This window comes from Sphaeramia orbicularis, chromosome 5 (assembly GCF_902148855.1).
Source record: "Sphaeramia orbicularis chromosome 5, fSphaOr1.1, whole genome shotgun sequence".
Lineage (NCBI taxonomy): Eukaryota > Metazoa > Chordata > Actinopteri > Kurtiformes > Apogonidae > Sphaeramia > Sphaeramia orbicularis.
The window spans coordinates 43,118,876-43,141,213 of NC_043961.1; the positions used below are offsets into that span (position 1 = coordinate 43,118,876).

Below are 22,338 nucleotides of genomic sequence, written 5' to 3' on the forward strand. Positions count from 1 at the left end.
TGGATGGGCCTCCTCGCCCCTGCCTGTCTCATCCAGCGGGATGGACCCCTCATCTGTCCACCCTACTGCATCCTTGCAGACTGGAACTACATCTGCAAATGGACGTCCATCAGTCCTGGTGCATCTATAGCCTGTCCATCCATGGGAGTGGATCTCTCCTTCACTGTGGTTCTCCCCGAGGTTTCTCACTTTTCCCACTGGGTTTGAGTTTTTCCTTGCCGAGAAGGAGGGTCTAAGGACGGGGGATGCCCTGGACATTACTCATTTTCTTGCTGTTTATCTGACTGTTGTCGTTTACATCCAACTGACTCTGTAAAGCCCTTTGAGATAACCTTGTTGTGATATTGGGCTATACAAATAAAATTGAATTGAATTGAACAGAACATTTGACAGACGTAGAGGTAGATCCCTGAGATGGAACTCATTCTACCCACTGTTCAGAAACATGGAGCGCCCAACAGCAGAGGCAAACTTCAATACAGAGGAAACCCCATAGCCATTTTCCCGTATTACACGGCCAGTGTCGTCAAAGCTTCAGCTGCCTTCAGCAATGTAAGGAAGATGCTGCGCAACAGACGCAGAGTCTGCTTTGGAATCCTCTTCCCGGCCAGACTCCACATTTCACACAACAATGTTGAAAAGGAGTTTATGGATGCCACTAAAGCCATGGACTATGTGAATGAAAATATCATCCGTCCTCCATCCGAAAATGGTAAGTCTTGATTCTCCTTCCCTACGTAAAGGTGAAAAACGAGGTGACGCAGTTTACTGTGTTTGTAATTATTTCAAGCAATATTGTCCACAATGTTGAATTTTATAATGTGCAGCACTGTGAGCTAAACTATAAACACGCGTAGTTCTGTAATCTTGTGGCACTTCAGCACGTTTTCAGACTTGAGTTAAGGCTGCTTGCTCAGCCATGAACCCTGAACTTCATGATGTTTATCCGTTTCAAAGAGACAGAAAGATTTGGCTGTTGATTATCCTCAGGGTTCTCTTGAGTTGATTACTGTTCGGATCCTGCTGTTCGCCAGGGATTATTCAGTACCTAAAAAAGATGAAAGGCCGTGTTCTGCTCAAAATGTGTGTTGTAAGTTATGCTTATACAAAAAAACTTCCTGTAAGCCTATTGTTTTATTATTTCTGTATTTTTAATTATATTTTACATTATTGTCCCCTTTTTCTTTTTTTCCCCCTCTCCTCACCCTGATATGCTTTCAAACTTGGAATGTTATGTGGATCAAATTTTATCTAGTACATGTTCACCATTTTAAATATGGGTTTACTTACGGTGATAAGCTACAATGTTAAAGGACTTAATAGTCCAATAAAAAGAAAGAAAATCTTGGGTCAATTAAAAAAAAGATAATCGTCATATAGTTTCTTACAAGAGACACATTTGTCTCATAGTGAACATGAAACGATGGAAAAAGTCATGGGCAGACCAGGTATTTTTTCATCTCATCCTTCTGGCAAGAAAAGGAGTGTCGCCATTTTAATACATAAACTAGAAAAGCACACAGACAGCAAAGACCTCCTCCAAGGCAGATCAGTCCCCCCCCCCCCCCCCCCCCCCCCCATCACCACCAACATGCATTCATATGTTCATTGAGCCAGTGTCAACATTTCCAGAAAATTTCATCAAAATCCATCCATAACTTTTGAGTTATCTTGCTAACAGACAAACAAACAGACAAATCACAATGAAAACATTAAAGCTGCAAGCAGCATTGGGCGGGACCTCACACCGGGCGTTCCGCCTCCCCCGCGATCCGCCTCCCGTGACCGTCGACACCTCAGCTCCACTCACACCTCTCCGTCCCCATACCAGTTCCCACCCTTTAGTGTCCGTCCTCCTTACATCTGTACAGAACACCAGTTACCCTCTGCTGAAACCACCATCACCTTTAAATGAAACTTTTATTTTGGAAACCAAACTGTGTGTATGTGCATTTGTTTTGTATGTGAGAAAGAATGAATTTGAAAAATGAATTGAAATTGTGTGAATAATTGAGCATGAAAGTGATGATTTATCACATTTAAGGCTTTTATTTTGGAAAAACCCTATTGTGTGAGCATGTGTGTCTGTGAGAAAGAGTACTTTTGAATGAAGAAATATTGTACAAACAGTTGAGCGTTTGGTTAGAAGAAGAAGTTATGTAATAGACATTTTGTATTATTCTTAATTGGGGTTTTATTTTGAAAAAATATACTTTGTGTACTTTTGAATGTGTGCAAAATTTCCAATATCCACAATACAATGCAGTAAAACCTGTTTTAAAATTTAAAAATAAATAAATAAATAAATTGGATTGTCTGGGAATTGACCTAGGGTCCTTCTGTTCCATAGGTAGCTGCATGAACCACTGCACTACAGACAGACAAGCACAATAAAGCACCAGGAAGAGTTTTATACGGATTTTGCCATATTGAAAAGTGGAACTAAACATAGTCTTGAAAAAAATCGCCATAATTCCATAACCGTAGGTCATAACTGAAAAATTCTTTCAGTTTTGGATTCTGCAGACTTTTGGGAATTTAATGAGGTATAAGTTTTTACTCAAAAGTCTGAAATGAATAAGCAGTAATTGCAGAAACGTAGAGTAACTTTCAAAGGCAGATTGCCAACTCCCTGTTGGAGTTAGCTCATGAGTGTCAGTGTATGATTTTTCGGGCTCAATCAGACCAACATTTTGGCATTTGTTTCATGTTTCTGTGACATTCCTACTGGCCGCTAGGGCAGATTTTGTGTGTTTTTTAGTACACAGGTGGCGCTAGAGAGTCCATTTTGGAACCCAAAGGGTTAATTTTGATATTGAATCAAAGTGTTCACCAGCCATGACATACATGGCAAATTTGGTGAGTTTTGGAGCATGTTAAGGGTGTCAAATGGCAGTCTAAAGTGGAAAAAGTATGAAAATAAACAAATTGTTATAAATCAATAACCGTACATCACATCTCAAAAATTTTTGCATGTAAGTGTTGTGCTGAGTCCCATGAATGTGTAGATATGTCACATGTGGGGAAAAACTCCAAAGTGAAAAATGAGTTCCAAACATCGCAACTTTGCAGGCTTCTAAAAAAAAACTAAGAAAGTTCCAAAAAAATTGCGAGACCAGTTTTTTGAGGAGGGTTTACTCTATCTTTTGGTGCTATTTAGAAGTCAATACGATAAACGGTGTCATCGGAGTTAGTTTTAGGAATTTTATTTTGAAAGGCATATTGCGAAGTTCCTATTGGAGTTAGGTCATAAGTGTCAGTGGATGATTTGTAGTGCTTCATCCAACAAAGATTTTGGCATTGGTTTCATGTCTCTACGACATTCCTACCAGCTACTAGGGCTTTTGCCGTTTTTTTCACACAGGTGGCGCTAGAGAGGCCATCTTGGCATCTATGGGGTTATTTTTTACATTTTATCAAATTTTTCGCCAGGCCTGACATGTGTGCCAAATTTGGTGAGTTTTCGTGCTAGGGCAGATTTTGTGTGTTTTTCAGTACATAGGTGGCGCTACAGAGTCCATTTTGGTACCCAAGGGGTTAATTTTGATATTGAATGAAAGTGTTCACCAGCCATGACATACATGGCAAATTTGGTGAGTTTTGGAGCATGTTAAGGGTGTCAAATGGCAGTCTAAAGTGGAAAAAGTATGAAAATAAACAAATTGTTATAAATCAATAACCGTACATCACATCTCAAAAATTTTTGCATGTAAGTGTTGTGCTGAGTCCCATGAATGTGTAGATATGTCACATGTGGGGAAAAACTCCAAAGTGAAAAATGAGTTCCAAACATCGCAACTTTGCAGGCTTCTAAAAAAAAACTAAGAAAGTTCCAAAAAAATTGCGAGACCAGTTTTTTGAGGAGGGTTTACTCTATCTTTTGGTGCTATTTAGAAGTCAATACGATAAACGGTGTCATCGGAGTTAGTTTTAGGAATTTTATTTTGAAAGGCATATTGCGAAGTTCCTATTGGAGTTAGGTCATAAGTGTCAGTGGATGATTTGTAGTGCTTCATCCAACAAAGATTTTGGCATTGGTTTCATGTCTCTACGACATTCCTACCAGCTACTAGGGCTTTTGCCGTTTTTTTCACACAGGTGGCGCTAGAGAGGCCATCTTGGCATCTATGGGGTTATTTTTTACATTTTATCAAATTTTTCGCCAGGCCTGACATGTGTGCCAAATTTGGTGAGTTTTCGTGCTAGGGCAGATTTTGTGTGTTTTTCAGTACATAGGTGGCGCTACAGAGTCCATTTTGGTACCCAAGGGGTTAATTTTGATATTGAATGAAAGTGTTCACCAGCCATGACATACATGGCAAATTTGGTGAGTTTTGGAGCATGTTAAGGGGGTGAAATGGCAGTCTAAAGAGGAAAAAGTATGAAAATAAAAAAATTGTTATAAATCAATAACCGTAAATCCTATCTCAAAAATTTTTGCATGTGAACATTGTGGTGAGTCCCGTGAACGCGTAGATATGTCACATGTGGGGAAAAACTGCAAAATAAAAAATGACTTCCAAACATCGCAACTTTGCAGGCTTGTAAAAAAAAAAACTAAGAGAGTTAAGACTAAGCTACGAGACCACTTTTGTGAGGAGGGTTCACTCTATCTTTTGGTGCTATTTAGAAGTCAATAGGACAAACGGTGTCATCGGAGTTAGTTTTGAAAATTTTATTTTGAAAGGCATATTGCGAACTTCCTGTTGGAGTTAGGTCATCACTGTCAGCGTACCATTTTTAGTGCTTTATCCAACAAATATTCTGGCACTGGTTCCATGTCTCTATGACATTCCTTCTGGCCACTAGGGCAGTTATTGTTTTTTTTCACATAGGTGGCGCTAGAGAGCCTATTTTGGCACCTATGGGGTTTCTTTATTCATTTTATCAAATTTTTCACCAGGCCTGACATGTGTGCCAAATTTGGTGAGTTTTGGAGCATGTTTAGGGGGTCAAAATCCAGTTTAAAGTGACGATAGTATAATAATAATAATAATTAAAGCTGCAAGCAGCATTGGGCGGGACCTCGCACCGGGCGATCCGCCTCCCACGCGATCCGCCCCCCCGCGTGATCCGCCTCCCCTGCGATCCGCCTCCCGTGACCCTCCACACCTCAGCTCCACTCACACCTCTCCGTCCCCATACCAGTTCCCATCCTTTAGTGTCTATCCTCCTTACATCTGTACAGAACACCAGCGACCCTCTGCTGAAGCCACCATCACCTTTAAAATGAGACTTTTATTTTGGAAACCCTACTGTGTGTATGTGCATTTGTTTTGTATGTGAGAGAAAGAATCAGTTTGAAAAATTAATTGAAGTTGTATGAATAAGTGAGTATAAAAGTGATGATTTATCACATTTAAGGCATTTATTTTGGAAAAACCCTATTGTGTGAGCATGTGTGTCTGTGAGAAAGAGTACTTTTGAATGAAGAAACATTGTACAAACAGTTGAGCATTTGGTCATAAAAGTGAAAAGAAGTTATGTAATAGACAGTATGTATTATTTTTAATAAGGTTTTTTTTTTCTTTTAAATGTACTGTGTGTACTTTGTACACTCAAAAAAACAGAACATTGGATTTAAATAATAAAATAACGTCAACCGGTCCCACAAAACTTTTTTATTTAAATTTTAAAAATACTAGATGACTAAATTTCAGCAAACCGTCTTAATTAAGTGCTACATCACACAGTTAAGTTGAATTTATTAAACATGTTGAATTTACTCAATATTGTTACGTTTAATTTAGTATACATCATTACATTGAATCATTTAAACACATTGAATTTATTATATATCATTTCATTGAATTTAATAAACATGTTGAGTTTACTAAATGTCGTTATGTTAAATTTACTAATCATTATGTTAAATTTATTAAACACACTGAATTTACAAAATATTGTTATGTTTAATTCACTAAATACCATTATGTTGAATTTATTAAACATGCTGGATTTACTACATGCTGTTACATTTAATTTCCTTATCATCATTATTGTAGTGTAGGTGGAAGTTCAACAGGAAGTTAACTCAGTGTCAGGTGTGAGCACAAGTTATGCTCTTAATTTGACAGGCAGGCAGGCCTAATCTAAGGTGATCACAACAGGATAGCCATTGCTCTGCCAATGGCTCTCACTCAGGGTGCAACTTTACAAATTACAAAAATACAGAAAAAATAAACAAAAAGTCCAATAAGCATTGCCATACACATATTAAGTCAAAACTAGTACTAACACAACAACCCCGCTGAATTCTTGAGCATAAAAATAACACATTTACAACATAGTACCCACTACCCACAATGCACTGCGGCAAACATGCCAAACTTCATTTTTTAAGTGACTGCGTTGACTAAATTGTATTAAACAGTATTGAATATTCCCAAGACTTGTATTATTATTTAAATGTAATGTAACTCTCTTGTTTTTTTCGCTAAAAATGAATTTATTAAATATTTTCAACATAAATACATTGCATAAGGATTACTACATGGGTTTTCCATTTCTTTGAGTGTAATGTGTGCAAAATGTCCAATATCCACAATATTATGCAGTAAAAACATGTTTTAAAATGTGATGAAGGGAAGAAAAACAAAACAAAACCAAAAAAAACCCAAACAAACCAAAAAAAAACAGCTATTTCCCTGTCTGGGGTTTGAACCCAGGACTCCTGTATAACAGAACACCACTCTAACCTCTGGTGAATTGTCAGACAGCCACCAGATGGCAGTAGTGTACTTTAAATAGGGACTTTGTCATTGTGAAAAGTGAAAGTACACATACTCTTCAAAAAATTGTGATTATTCTATAACCGTAGGTTGTATCTGAAAAATTCTTTCAGTTTTGGATTCTGCAGACTTGTGGGAATTTAAGGAGGTATAATTTTTCTGCACCTATGGGGTTTCTTTTTTCATTTTATCAAATTTTTCGCCAGGCCTGACATGTGTGCCAAATTTGGTGAGTTTTGGAGCATGTTTAGGGGGTCAAAATCTAGTTTAAAGTGACGATAGTATAATAATAATAATAATTAAAGCTGCAAGCAGCATTGGGCGGGACCTCGCACTGGGCGTTCCGCCTCCCCCGCGATCCGCCTCCCGTGACCGTCCACACCTCAGCTCCACTCACACCTCTCCATCCCCATACCAGTTCCCACCCTTTAGTGTATGTCCTCCTTACATCTGTACAGAACACCAGTGACCCTCTGCTGAAACCACCATCACCTTTAAAATGAGACTTTTATTTTGGAAACCCTACTGTGTGTATGTGCATTTGTTTTGTATGTGAGAGAAAGAATCAGTTAGAAAAATGAATTGAAATTGTATGAATAAGTGAGTATAAAAGTGATGATTTCTCACATTTATGGCTTTTATTTTGGAAAAACCCTATTGTGTGAGCATGTGTGTCTGTGAGAAAGAGTACTTTTGAATGAAGAAACATTGTACAAACAGTTGAGCGTTTGATCATACAAATGAAAAGAAGTTATGTAATAGAAATTTTGTATTATTGGTAATTGGAGTTTTATTTTGAAAAAATGTACTCCATGTACTTTTGAATGTGTGCAAAATTTCCAATATCCAAAATACAATGCAGTAAAACCTGTTTTAAAATGGAGAAAGAAAAAAAAAAAAAAAAAAAAAAAATTTGGATTGTCTGGGACTCGAACCCAGGTCCTCTTGTTCCATAGGCAGTTATATGAACCACTGCACTACAGACAGACACATACAGCTGTGCACCAGGAAGAGTTTTATAGGGACTTTGTCATTGTTAAAAGTGAAAGTAAACATAGTCTTCAAAAAATTGCCATAATTCCATAACCGTAGGTCGTATCTGAAAAATTCTTTCACTTTTGGATTCTGCAGACTTGTGGGAATTCAATGACGTCTAACTTTTATGTCAAAACTCTGAAATGAATAAGCAGTAATTGCAGAAACGTAGAGTAACTTTCAAAGGCAGATTGCCAACTTCCTGTTGGAGTTAGCTCATTAGTGTCAGTGTATGATTTGTGGGGCTCAATCAGACCAACATTTTGGCATTTGTTTCATGTTTCTGTGACATTCCTACTGGCTGCTAGGGCAGATTTTGTGTGTTTTTTAGTACATAGGTGGCGCTACAGAGTCCATTTTGGCACCCAAGGGGTTAATTTTTTATATTGTATGAAAGTGTTCACCAGCCATGACATACATGGCAAATTTGGTGAGTTTTGGAGCATGTTAAGGGGGTCAAATGGCAGTCTAAAGTGGAAAAAGAATGAAAATAAAAGAATTGTTATAAATCAATAACCGTACATCCTATCTCAAAAATTTTTGCATGTGAGCATTGTGCTGAGTCCCATGAACGTGTAGATATGTCACATGTCAGGAAAAACTGCAAAGTGAAAAATGAGTTCCAAACATCACAACTTTGCGGGCTTGTAAAAAAAAAACTAAGACAGTTCCGGAAAAAGTGAGAGATCACTTTTTTGAGGAGGTTTCACTCTATCTTTTGATGCTATTTAGAAGTCAATATGACAAACGGTGTCATCGGAGTTAGTTTTAGAAATTTTATTTTGAAAGGCATATTGTGAACTTCCTGTTGGAGTTAGGTCATAAGTGTCAGTGGATGATTTGTAGTGCTTCATCCAACAAGAATTTTGGCACTGGTTTCATGTCTGTACGACATTCCTAGTGGCCACTAGGGCTTTTCCCATTTTTTTCACATAGGTGGCGCTAGAGAGGCCATTTTGGCACCTATGGGGTTAATTTTTACATTTTATCAAATTTTTCGCCAGGCCTGACATGTGTGCCAAATTTGGTGAGTTTTTGAGCATGTTTAGGGGGGCAAATTCCAGTTTAAAGCGTCACGGAAAAATAATAATAATAATAATAATTAAAGCTGCAAGCAGCATTGGGCGGGACCTCGCACCGGGCGATCCGCCTCCCCCGCAATCCGCCACCCGTGACTGTCGACGCCTCAGCTCCACTCACACCTGTCCGTCCCCATACCAGTTCCCATCCTTTAGTATCTGTCCTCCTTACATCTGTACAGAACACCAGTGACCCTCTGCTGAAACCCCCACCACCTTTAAAATGAGACTTTTATTTTGGAAACCCTACTGTGTGTATGTGCATTTGTTTTTAATGTGAGAGAAAGAATCAGTTTGAAAAATGAATTGAAATTGTATGAATAAGTGAGTATAAAAGTGATGATTTACCACATTTAAGGCTTTTATTTTGGAAAAACCCTATTGTGTGAGGATGTGTGTCTGTGAGAAAGAATACTTTTGAATGAAGAAACATTGTACAAACAGTTGAGTGTTTGGTCATAAAAATGAAAAGAAGTTATGTAATAGACATTTTGTATTATTCTTAATTTTGGTTTTATTTTGAAAAAATGTACTCCGTGTACTTTTGAATGTGTGCAAAATTTCCAATATCCACAATACAATGCAGTAAAACCTGTTTTAAAATAAAAAAAAAAAAAAAAAAAAATTTTTGGATTACCTGGGACTTGAACCAGGGTCCTTTGGCTCCATAGGCAGCTACATGAACCACTGCACTACAGAGAGACATGTGAAAATGTGCACCAGCAAGACTTTTATAGGGATTTTGCCTTTTGGAAAAGTGAAACTAAACATAGTCTTCAAAAAATCGCTATAATTCCATAACCGTAGGTCGTATCTGAAAAATTCTTTCACTTTTGGATTCTGCAGACTCGTGGGAATTCAATGAGGTCTAACTTTTATGTCAAAACTCTGAAATGAATAAGCAGTAATTGCAGAAACGTAGAGTAACTTTCAAAGGCAGATTGCCAACTTCCTTTTTGAGTTAGCTCATGAGTGTCAGTGTATGATTTGTCGGGCTCAATCAGACCAACATTTTGGCATTTGTTTCATGTTTCTGTGACATTCCTACTGGCCGCTAGGGAGGATTTTGTGTGTTTTTTAGTACATAGGTGGCGCTACAGAGTCCATTTTGGCACCCAAGGGGTTAATTTTGATATTGAATCAAAGTGTTCACCAGCCATGACATACATGGCAAATTTGGTGAGTTTTGGCGCATGTTTAGAGGGTCAAATAGCAGTCTAAAGAGGAAAAAGTATGAAAAGAAACAAATTCTCATAAATCAATAACCGTACATCCTATCTCAAAATTTTTTGCATGTGAACGTTGTGGTGAGTTCCCTGAACGCGTAGATATGTCACATGTGGGGAAAAACTGCAAAGTGAAAAATGACTTCCAAACATCACAAATTTGCGGGCTTGTAAAAAAAAAACTCGGACAGTTAAGACTAAGCTACGAGATCACTTTTGTGAGGAGGGTTTACTCTATCTTTTGGTGCTATTTAGAAGTCAATACGACAAACGGTGTCATCGGAGTAAGTTTTAGAAATTTTATTTTGAAAGGCATATTGCGAACTTCCTGTTGGAATTAGGTCATAAGTTTCCAATATCCACAATACAATGCAGTAAAACCTGTTTTAAAATAAAATTTAAAAAAAAAATTTTTTGGATTACCTGGGACTTGAACCAGGGTCCTTCGGCTCCATAGGCAGCTACATGAACCACTGCACTACAGAGAGACATGTGAAAATGTGCACCAGCAAGACTTTTATAGGGATTTTGCCATTTGGAAAAGTGAAACTAAACATAGTCTTCAAAAAATCGCTATAATTCCATAACCGTAGGTCGTATCTGAAAAATTCTTTCACTTTTGGATTCTGCAGACTCGTGGGAATTCAAGGAGGTCTAACTTTTATGTCAAAACTCTGAAATGAATAAGCAGTAATTGCAGAAACGTAGAGTAACTTTCAAAGGCAGATTGCCAACTTCCTGTTGGAGTTAGCTCATGAGTGTCAGTGTATGATTTGTCGGGCTCAATCAGACCAACATTTTGGCATTTGTTTCATGTTTCTGTGACATTCCTACTGGCTGCTAGGGCAGATTTTGTGTGTTTTTTAGTACATAGGTGGCGCTACAGAGTCCATTTTGGCACCCAAGGGGTTAATTTTTTATATTGTATGAAAGTGTTCACCAGCCATGACATACATGGCAAATTTGGTGAGTTTTGGAGCATGTTAAGGGGGTCAAATGGCAGTCTAAAGTGGAAAAAGTATGAAAATAAAAGAATTGTTATAAATCAACAACCGTACATCCTATCTCAAAAATTTTTGCATGTGAGCATTGTGCTGAGTCCCATGAACGTGTAGATATGTCACATGTCAGGAAAAACTGCAAAGTGAAAAATGAGTTCCAAACATCACAACTTTGCGGGCTTGTAAAAAAAAAACTAAGACAGTTCCGGAAAAAGTGAGAGATCACTTTTTTGAGGAGGTTTCACTCTATCTTTTGATGCTATTTAGAAGTCAATATGACAAACGGTGTCATCGGAGTTAGTTTTAGAAATTTTATTTTGAAAGGCATATTGCGAACTTCCTGTTGGAGTTAGGTCATAAGTGTCAGTGGATGATTTGTAGTGCTTCATCCAACAAGAATTTTGGCACTGGTTTCATGTCTGTACGACATTCCTAGTGGCCACTAGGGCTTTTCCCATTTTTTTCACATAGGTGGCGCTAGAGAGGCCATTTTGGCACCTATGGGGTTAATTTTTACATTTTATCAAATTTTTCGCCAGGCCTGACATGTGTGCCAAATTTGGTGAGTTTTTGAGCATGTTTAGGGGGGCAAATTCCAGTTTAAAGCGTCACGGAAAAATAATAATAATAATAATAATAATATAAAAACGAACGAAAAACAATAGGGCCTTGCTTGCAGGCAAGGCCTCTCACTGCGTGAGAGGGCCTTACCTTTCTGCTCGGTCCCTAAATATAAAAACGAACGAAAAACAATAGGGCCTTGCTTGCAGGCAAGGCCTCTCACTGTGTGAGAGGGCCTTACCTTTCGGCTCGGTCCCTTATAATATCTAAACGAACGAATAACAATAGGGCCTTGCTTGCAGGCAAGGCCTCTCACTGTGTGAGAGGGCCTTACCTTTCGGCTCGGTCCCTAATTAAAGCTGCAAGCAGCATTGGGCGGGACCTCGCACCGGGCGCTCCGCCTTCCCCTGCGATCCGCCTCCTGTGACCGTCCACACCTCAGCTCCACTCACACCTCTCCGTCCCCATACCAGTTCCCACCCTTTAGTGTCCGTCCTCCTTACATCTGTACAGAACACCAGCGACCCTCTGCTGAAACCACTATCACCTTTAAAATGACACTTTTAATTTGGAAACCCTACTGTGTGTATGTGCATTTGTTTTGTATGTGAGAGAAAGAATCAGTTAGAAACATGAATTGAAATTGTGTGAATAATTGAGCATTAAAGTGATGATTTGTCACATTTAAGGCTTTTATTTTGGAAAAACCCTATTTTGTGTGAGCATGTGTGTCTGTGAGAAAGAGTTCTTTTGAATGAAGAAACATTGTACAAACAGTTGAGCGTTTGGTCATAAAAAATGAAAAGAAGTTATGTAGTAGACATTTTGTATTATTTTTAATAGGGGTTTTATTTTGAAAAAAAAATTACTCTATGTACTTTGTAATGTGTGCAAAATGTCATATATCCACAATACAATGCAGAAAAAACAGTTTTAAAATGGAAAAAAAAAAAAAAATTCTTGGTTTGCCTGGGACTTGAACCAGGGTCCTCCTGTTCCATAGGCAGCTACATGGACCACTGCGCTACAGACAGACACATGTAAGAGTGCAGCAGGAAGAGTTTTATAGGGAGTTTGTCATTGTGAAAAGTGAAAGTAAACATAGTCTTCAAAAAATCGCCATAATTCCATAACCGTAGGTCGTATCTGAAAAATTCTTTCAGTTTTGGATTCTGCAGACTTTTTGGAATTTAATGAGTACTTTTCATTCAAAAGTCTGAAATGAATAAGCAGTAATTGCAGAAACGTAGAGTAACTTTCAAAGGCAGATTGCCAACTTCCTGTTGGAGTTAGCTCATGAGTGTCAGTGTATGATTTGTCGGGCTAAATCAGACCAACATTTTGGCATTTGTTTCATGTTTCTGTGACATTCCTACTGGCCGCTAGGGCAGATTTTGTGTGTTTTTTAGTACATAGGTGGCGCTACAGAGTCCATTTTGGCACCCAAGGGGTTAAATTTGATATTGTATGAAAGTGTTCACCAGCCATGACATACATGGCAAATTTGGTGAGTTTTGGAGCATGTTAAGGGGGTCAAATGGTAGTCTAAAGTTGAAAAAGTATGAAAATAAACAAATTGTTATAGATCAATAACCGTAAATTCTATCACACAAATTTTTGCATGTGAACGTTGTGGTGAGTCCCGTGAACGCGTAGATATGTCACATGTGGGGAAACACTGCAAAGTGAAAAATGACTTCCAAACATCGCAACTTTGACGGCTTGTAAAAAAAAAAAACTAAGACAGTTAAGACTAAGCTACGAGATCACTTTTGTGAAGAGGGTTCACTCTATGTTTTGGTGCTATTTAGAAGTCAATAGGACAAACGGTGTCATCGGAGTTAGTTTTGAAAATTTTATTTTGAAAGGCATATTGTGAACTTCCTGTTTGAGTTAGGTCATCACTGTCAGTGTATCATTTTTAGTGCGTCATCCAACAAACATTTTGGCACTGGTTACATGTCTCTACGACATTTCTACTGGCCACTAAAGCTGTTACCGTTTTTTTCACATAGGTGGCGCTAGAGAGCCCATTTTGGCACCTATGGGGTTTCTTTTTTCATTTTATCAAATTTTTCGCCAGGCCTGACATGTGTGCCAAATTTGGTGAGTTTTGGAGCATGTTTAGGGGGTCAAAATCTAGTTTAAAGTGACGATAGTATAATAATAATAATAATTAAAGCTGCAAGCAGCATTGGGCGGGACCTCGCACCGGGCGTTCCGCCTCCCCCGCGATCCGCCTCCCGTGACCGTCCACACCTCAGCTCCACTCACACCTCTCCATCCCCATACCAGTTCCCACCCTTTAGTGTATGTCCTCCTTACATCTGTACAGAACACCAGTGACCCTCTGCTGAAACCACCATCACCTTTAAAATGAGACTTTTATTTTGGAAACCCTACTGTGTGTATGTGCATTTGTTTTGTATGTGAGAGAAAGAATCAGTTAGAAAAATGAATTGAAATTGTATGAATAAGTGAGTATAAAAGTGATGATTTCTCACATTTATGGCTTTTATTTTGGAAAAACCCTATTGTGTGAGCATGTGTGTCTGTGAGAAAGAGTACTTTTGAATGAAGAAACATTGTACAAACAGTTGAGCGTTTGATCATACAAATGAAAAGAAGTTATGTAATAGAAATTTTGTATTATTGGTAATTGGAGTTTTATTTTGAAAAAATGTACTCCATGTACTTTTGAATGTGTGCAAAATTTCCAATATCCAAAATACAATGCAGTAAAACCTGTTTTAAAATGGAGAAAGAAAAAAAAAAAAAAAAAAAAAAAATTTGGATTGTCTGGGACTCGAACCCAGGTCCTCTTGTTCCATAGGCAGTTATATGAACCACTGCACTACAGACAGACACATACAGCTGTGCACCAGGAAGAGTTTTATAGGGACTTTGTCATTGTTAAAAGTGAAAGTAAACATAGTCTTCAAAAAATTGCCATAATTCCATAACCGTAGGTCGTATCTGAAAAATTCTTTCACTTTTGGATTCTGCAGACTTGTGGGAATTCAATGACGTCTAACTTTTATGTCAAAACTCTGAAATGAATAAGCAGTAATTGCAGAAACGTAGAGTAACTTTCAAAGGCAGATTGCCAACTTCCTGTTGGAGTTAGCTCATGAGTGTCAGTGTATGATTTGTCGGGCTAAATCAGACCAACATTTTGGCATTTGTTTCATGTTTCTGTGACATTCCTACTGGCCGCTAGGGCAGATTTTGTGTGTTTTTTAGTACATAGGTGGGGCTACAGAGTCCATTTTAGCATGCAAGGGGTTAATTTTGATATTGTATGAAAGTGTTCACCAGTCATGACATACATGGCAAATTTGGTGAGTTTTGGAGCATGTTAAGGGGGTCAAATGGCAGTCTAAAGTGGAAAAAGTATGAAAAGAAACAAATTGTTATAAATCAATAACCGTACATCCTATCTCAAAAATTTTTGGATGTGAGAGTTGTGCTGAGTCCCGTGAACGCGTAGATATGTCACATGTGGGGAAAAACTCCAAAGTGAAAAATGAGTTCCAAACATCGCAAATTTGCAGGCTTGTAAAAAAGAAACTAAGACAGTTATGGAAAAGGTGTGAAATCGTTGTATTAAGGAGGGTTCACTCTATCTTTTGGCGCTATTTAGAAGTCAATACCACAAACGGTGTCATCGGAGTTAGTTTTAGAATTTTTATTTTGAAAGGCATATTGCGAAGTTCCTGTTGCAGATAGGTCATGAGTGTCAGTAGATGATTTGTAGAGCATGATCCAACAAAAATTTTGGCACTGGTTTCATGTCTGTACGACATTCCTACTGGCCACTAGGGCAGTTGCCGTTTTTTTCACATAGGTGGCGCTAGAGAGCCCATTTTGGCACCTATGGGGTTAATTTTTTCATTTGATCAAATTTTTCGCCAGGCCTGACATGTGTGCCAAATTTGGTGAGTTTTCGTGCATGTTCAGGGGGTCAAAATCCAGGTCAAAGTGGTGTGTGAATAATAATAATAATATAAAAACGAACGAAAAACAATAGGGCCTTTCTTGCAGGCAAGGCCTCTCACTGCGTGAGAGGGCCTTACCTTTCAGCTCGGTCCCTAATAAAAAACGAACGAATAACAATAGGGCCTTGCTTGCAGGCAAGGCCTCTCAATGTGTGAGAGGGCCTTACCTTTCGGCTTGGTCCCTAATTAAAGCTGCAAGCAGCATTGGGCGGGACCTCGCACCGGGCGTTCCGCCTCCCCCGCGATCCGCCTCCCGTGACCGTCGACACCTCAGCTCCACTCACACCTCTCCGTCCCCATACCAGTTCCCACCCTTTAGTGTCTTTCCTCCTTACATCTGTACAGAACACCAGCGACCCTCTGCTGAAACCACCATCACCTTTAAATGAGACTTTTATTTTGGAAACCCTACTGTGTGTATGTGCATTTGTTTTGTATGTGAGAGAAAGAATCAGTTTGAAAAATTAATTGAAATTGTGTGAATAAGTGAGTATAACAGTGATGATTTCTCATATTTAAGGCTTTTATTTTGGAAAAACCCCATTGTGTGAGCATGTGTGTCTGTGAGAAAGAGTACTTTTGAATGAAGAAACATTGTACAAACAGTTGAGCGTTTGGTCATAAAAGTGAAAAGAAGTTATGTAACAGACAGTATGTATTATTTTTAATAAGGGTTTTTTGTTTTTTTTTTAAATGTACTGTGTGTACTTTTGAATGTGTGCAAAATGTCCAAATATCCACAATATTATGCAGTAAAAACATGTTTTAAAATGTGATGAAGGGAAGAAAAACAAAACAAACCAAAAAAAACCCCAAACAAACCAAAAAAAACAGCTATTTCCCTGTCTGGGTCAAACCCAGGACTCCTGTATAACAGAACACTGCTGTAACCACTGGTCATTTGTCAGACAGCCACAAGATGGCAGTAGTGTGCTTTAAATAGGGATTTTGTCATTGTGAAAAGTGAAACTACACATAATCTTCAAAAAATCGCCATAATTCCATAACCGTAGGTCGTATCTGAAAAATTCAGTTTTGGATTCTGCAGACTCGTGGAAATTCAATGAGGTATAACTTTTCTGTCAAAAGTCTGAAATGAATAAGCAGTAATTGCAGAAAGTTGGAGTAACTTTCAAAGGCAGATTGCGAACTTCCTGTTGGAGTTAGCTCATGAGTGTCAGTGTATGATTTGTCAGACTCAATCAGACCAACATTTTGGCATTTGTTTCATGTTTCTGTGAAATTCCTACTGGCCGCTAGGGCAGATTTTGTGTGTTTTTTAGTACACAGGTGGCGCTACAGAGTCCATTTTGGTACCCAAGGGGTTAATTTTGATATTGAATCAAAGTGTTCACCAGCCATGACATACATGGCAAATTTGGTGAGTTTTGGAGCATGTTAAGGGGGTCAAATGGCAGTCTAAAGTGGAAAAAGTATGAAAAGAAACAAATTGTCATAAATCAATAACCGTACATCCTATCTCAAATTTTTTTTACATGTGAACGTTGTGGTGAGTCCCATGAACGCGTAGATATGTCACATGTGGGGAAAACCTGCAAAGTGAAAAATGAGTTCCAAACATCCCAACTTTGCGGGCTTGTAAAAAAAAAACTAAGACAGTTAAGACTAAGCTACAAGATCACTTTTGTGAGGAGGGTTCACTCTATCTTTTGGTGCTATTTAGAAGTCAATACAACAAACGGTGTCATCGGAGTAAGTTTTAGAAATTTTATTTTGAAAGGCATATTGCGAACTTCCTGTTGGAGTCAGGTCGTAAGTGTCAGGGGATGATTTTTACTCCTTTTTCCAACCAACATTTTGGCACTGGTTCTATGTCTGTACGACAATCCTACTGGCCACTAGGGCATTTGCCATTTTTTTTCACATAGGTGGCGCTAGAGAGGCCATTTTGGCACCTATGGGGTTAATTTTTTCATTTTATTAAATTTTTCGCCAGGCCTGACGTGTGCCAAATTTGGTGAGTTTTTGAGCATGTTCAGGGGGTCAAAATCCAGTTTAAAGTGACGATAGTATAATAATAATAATAATAATAATAATAATAATAATAATAATAATAATAATAATAATAATAATAATAAAAAACGAACGAATAACAATAGGGCCTTGCTTGCAGGCAAGGCCTCTCACTGTGTGAGAGGGCCTTACCTTTCGGCTCGGTCCCTAATAATAATAATAAAAAACGAACGAATAACAATAGGGCCTCTCTTGCAGGCAAGGCCTCTCACTGTGTGAGAGGGCCTTACCTTTCGGCTCGGTCCCTAATAATATAAAAACGAACGAATAACAATAGGGCCTTGCTTGCAGGCAAGGCCTCTCACTGTGTGAGAGGGCCTTACCTTTCGGCTCGGTCCCTAATAACCTCCTTGGCGGAGGTAGTAAACTTCACCCTACTCTCCTTATGTAAAGACCCAGATGGAAGATATATTATGGTTAATGGTGTAATAGATGGAGTACAGGTCTGCTTATAAAACATATGAAACATGTAAAACATAGCCCTAAAAAAATAATTTAGTCCAAAGAACCTTCCAGAACATTTTTTATTTAGTTTGTTTTAATGTTTAGTTTTATTTAGTTTTTGCCAACATGTGCCAAAAACATAAACACACTAAAACGTTAACACTGTGCACAAGTGCACTCTTGAACACAAAAACTGAACTGCACTTAGTTTTTGAGGTAGCTTTCAATAAATATGAAAAGTAAAAAAATACATAAATAAAAAAAAAATATAAAAAAATATAAATGAAGGAATGCCTGTTTCAAATAATCCTCCAGGCTTACAGAACAGGTGGCTGGTAGCTCTGGTTTTTCAAATGGTAGCTAATCAGTGTATTGGTGTTCTTGGATGGAGGAAGACGTCTTAAAATGAGAATATTAATCCAGGCACCACAAAACAGGATCAATGTGGAACGTATTTGCTACTCTTCTCATAGAGTGCCTTTACTAAATGCTTGCATTACAGTCATTTGCTTTTGTTTATAATAATAATTATAATACCTGTTGCCTCCTGCTGTGGTGTGGCTGGTCTTGCAGCAGTCTGACTCTCATACTGTTTGGAATGCTGTCTCTTTAGCTGATTGAACAGGTTCATAGAGTTGACATATGTTATTCTAAGAGTATAACGCGATGGACCTGACTTCCCATGCCATTTTAAGTTCCACTTTCACAGCGCATACTCATTGTGGGGTACGTGCAGCATGGAAAGCACCCCTGTTTAACGCCGCCCCCCCCCCCCCCCCCCCCCCCCCCCCGATTCCACGATCTCTCTTTTGTTGGATCGTCAAAACGTTCTAATCCTTCACGATCTAATATCGTCATATCACACACCCCAAGTAGTAATATTTACAATATTTTTTATCATACTTTGTCCATCCATAGTTGCATTAATTTTTGATTATTGATGATGGAGAATCGGACCACTGTGTCAAGTCTTCATCACATCCCAATTAGAGTCTGGACTTTATGGTACCTTATTCATGTGTGAAAATGATGTCTCATTCTCCCTGAACCATTTTGTCACAAGCCTGATGACCTTAATCAATCCTGGCATTGTCCAGTCTTTTAAACATTAAAGACAAGAGAGGCTACTTACTGCATCAGTTAGACTTAAATAACCTTTTACAGCTGAAACATTACACTGGGTTTTTGCAAGTTGTCTAGGTTTTTCAACTGAATTAGGACCATTTTGCACCGCTAAATCCAAAAATGACATCTGTTTTTCTCAATCAGGTCAGGTTTTTTTGCTAATTTGATTTTGAAAAATTTGATCTTCTCACAAAATTGATTACATTTTGTGACTTTATCAGTTGATTTTTTACATAGTTCTCACCCAAAATAGGTTTTAAGAGAAAAAAAATCATTTTCTAACAGGATTCCTGTTAGGTACAATGGTGTATTCACCGCAGATGTAGCAGAATACGTCAGGCTTATTTTTGCAAGATCTTCTAGTCGAAGCCATTTCATTCACCTGTAATATTAAAAAAACCATTAATCATAAATTGGCAAAAGTAAAATCTTCAGAACTCGTTTATTGCAAGAAATATGAAAGAATTTTGTATCATATGATGTGAAAATGCCCATAAATGTAAGCAAAAATGTTAAAAAGCCAATATGTAGCATAGTTCAGAAAGTTGACCTGATTAAGCAAAATTAATGTGATTTTTGGATTCAGCACACCAAAATTATCCTAAATCAGCTCAAAAAACTTAAACAATAAATTTGTTGTTGACCAGTGTTATTAACCACTGCAGTACTTACCAATGGAAGGATCTGAGCTATTTGCTTAGTTAATCCAGGCAGTTACTTTTTTTGGCCAGGCTGTTTATTTAACTCTAACTGATGCAAATAGCCCTGAGAGGAGTGTCCATGGGGGGAGTGTCCATGGGAGGGATTGTCCACGGGAGGAGTGTCCAGAAGGGGATTGTCCACAGGGGGAGTGTCCATGGAGGGAGCGTCCAAGGGGTGAAGTGTCTATGTGGGGGGTGTCCACAAGGGGAATTGTCCATGAGGGGAGTGTCCATGGGGGGAGTATCCATAGGGGTGCTTGTCCACGGGGGGTGTCCACAGATGATGGATGGATGGATGGATTGTATTCATGAGGCTGCTGTTCATGTTCGTCATTAATCCGATACAAATGTGGATATTATTTTGTCTAATTTATCAAAGAAAGATTTAGTTTGGAGTACAGAATTATGTTTAAAGAGACACCTGAACACACTGATACCTGTGTGTTTGGCAAGTTCACATAAATCCAAATCCTGATGTTACAATCCAGATCAGATGTGTTTTGTTCGGTGCCAATGGTTTCAAAGAGGAACTAACTGGTCTTAACTGATGCTCACGACTCTAAAGCACGTGTGCGTGTGTGTTTGTCAGGTGTACTCACATAGAGATGAAAGTGCAGGAAGGAAGTGAGCGGTGTAGGTGTGGCCTGTGGAAACTGCAGCAGTAGCGTCTGAAGGTAGAGCTCCAGCTCCTTCTGCCGCCGCTCCACCAGACTCCTGGAGTTCTTACCCAGCATCTTCTTAGGGGGAAGCAGATGTCGGTCCACCTTCTTCTCCACTGTCAGCTGAAAAATAAACAGAATGAGTCGGACCAGAAAAGCATGCACACAGCGCAGACCCAAAAAAAACATATTCTACATTACTTGAAACATGGACGTTCTGGAAGGTTTTCATCCCTTCAGTTGAAATATTGATCTAAAAAATCTGGAGACATGTTCTCTTCTTTAGTTCTGATCAGTAAACTTTACTTACAGACTATCAACTGTTTATCTGTGTGTTCATAATGTCGCGGCCCAGCCTTTCTTTCCGTTATTTCAGTTCTAGATGCCCTAATTCTAGGCCCTGCAGGTGCCCTGTCTCCTGCAATCACCCGGGGTGTGGCTATAAAGCCTGAGAGGCATTCAGTCTCTGTCTCTTCCCTGCTCACTCTGGGCTGACCTCCTGTTCTTTTGTTTGAGTTATTTGTCATCTGGCCAGGTATGGTTTCAGTTTTGGCTCTTGTTTTTGGTTGGATTCTTTTGGCTTAATTTTATCACTTATAATAAATTTTGGTTAACCTTATTGGTTGTGTTTGGTTGTTTTGTTATGGCTATGAGCCGGGTCATAACAAAGTGGGGGCTCGTCCATTTAAGTGAAGTTGTTGTTTCAGGGATGATGGTTAATGAGACCATTGTTTGCAGCTTGGTTGCCTGTTGCTGACTTACTGATCAGACTTGACCAGATGTTTGGTTGACATTGTGGATTGTGTAGGGATTAAGAGTAAGCAGAGAAATCAAAATACAAAAAAAAAAAAAAAAAAAAAAGAAAAAAAAACTTTTCCCCTGCTAGGTTCAGTGGCAAGTCAGGGACTTGTCAGTTTGTTTTTTTAGTTTGTTTTTTTGGTGTGCTGTCCGTGTGGTTGAGAGCAGTTGTCTCGGGAACACCTCCGTAGTAGTTGTGGGGGCAGTTAGCTGCCACTTCTACAAGCGGGCTTTAGGTGTATAAGAACCCGCCACCAGTACAGTGCTGAAGACCATAGGGTTGAGCGAGTTGGTTTGGTTAGGCGGGGGGGGGGGGGGGGGGGTTCTTGCTGCTGCTCTATATGTTTTCTGGTTCAAGTGTCAGTTTTACATACTCAGGATGAGTGAAAAAGTACTGGACTTTATTCATTCTCCTGATTTGGATTTGTTAGAAGGATTTACAAAGGATCAATTGTTACAGATTGCCGAACACTATGATATTAGTATTTCTAGTGCTGATAAGAAGCTGAAGGATACAATTAAAGCAGTAGTAATGGCTAATCTGGAGGAAAAAGGGCTTTTTGGTGAGGAAGTCGGAGTTTCTTCTGTTAATGATCCTTGTGTCAATCCAACTTTGAGTTTTGAGCAACAAAAGGACCTCATGAAATTACAGTGGGAACAAGACAAGATTAAATTACAGATGACTTTGGAGCAGGAAAAGATGAGATGTGAAATTGAGAGGGAAAAGCAGGTGGTTGAAAGGATGAAGTTGATGAAGATTCCCGATGGGCCAGCTCATGTCAATCTCGAGTTTGGGCCAGTTAGATGGGAAAAATAATTTTGACACTTATCTGTCACTTCTCTAATCTTCTTGCATTCATCCTCCACTCATCTGACAGCACAGCCCCTACATCACAGTAGATTTGATGGGTTCTACCATCTGAGGGAATTCATCCCTCCCAAATGT

At 38.7% G+C, this 22,338-nt stretch overlaps 1 protein-coding gene across 2 annotated transcripts in view; it reads right to left on the minus strand.

Annotated features, from left to right (window-relative positions):
- The window catches only part of nisch (nischarin), a 189,772-nt gene that overhangs the window by 146,767 nt on the left and 20,667 nt on the right, over positions 1-22,338 (minus strand). For both annotated transcript variants that reach the window (XM_030133491.1, XM_030133490.1), the window contains exon 3: positions 20,535-20,717. In XM_030133491.1, coding sequence (XP_029989351.1) covers positions 20,535-20,717 — 183 coding nt within the window. The remainder of the gene's footprint in view (positions 1-20,534; positions 20,718-22,338) is intronic.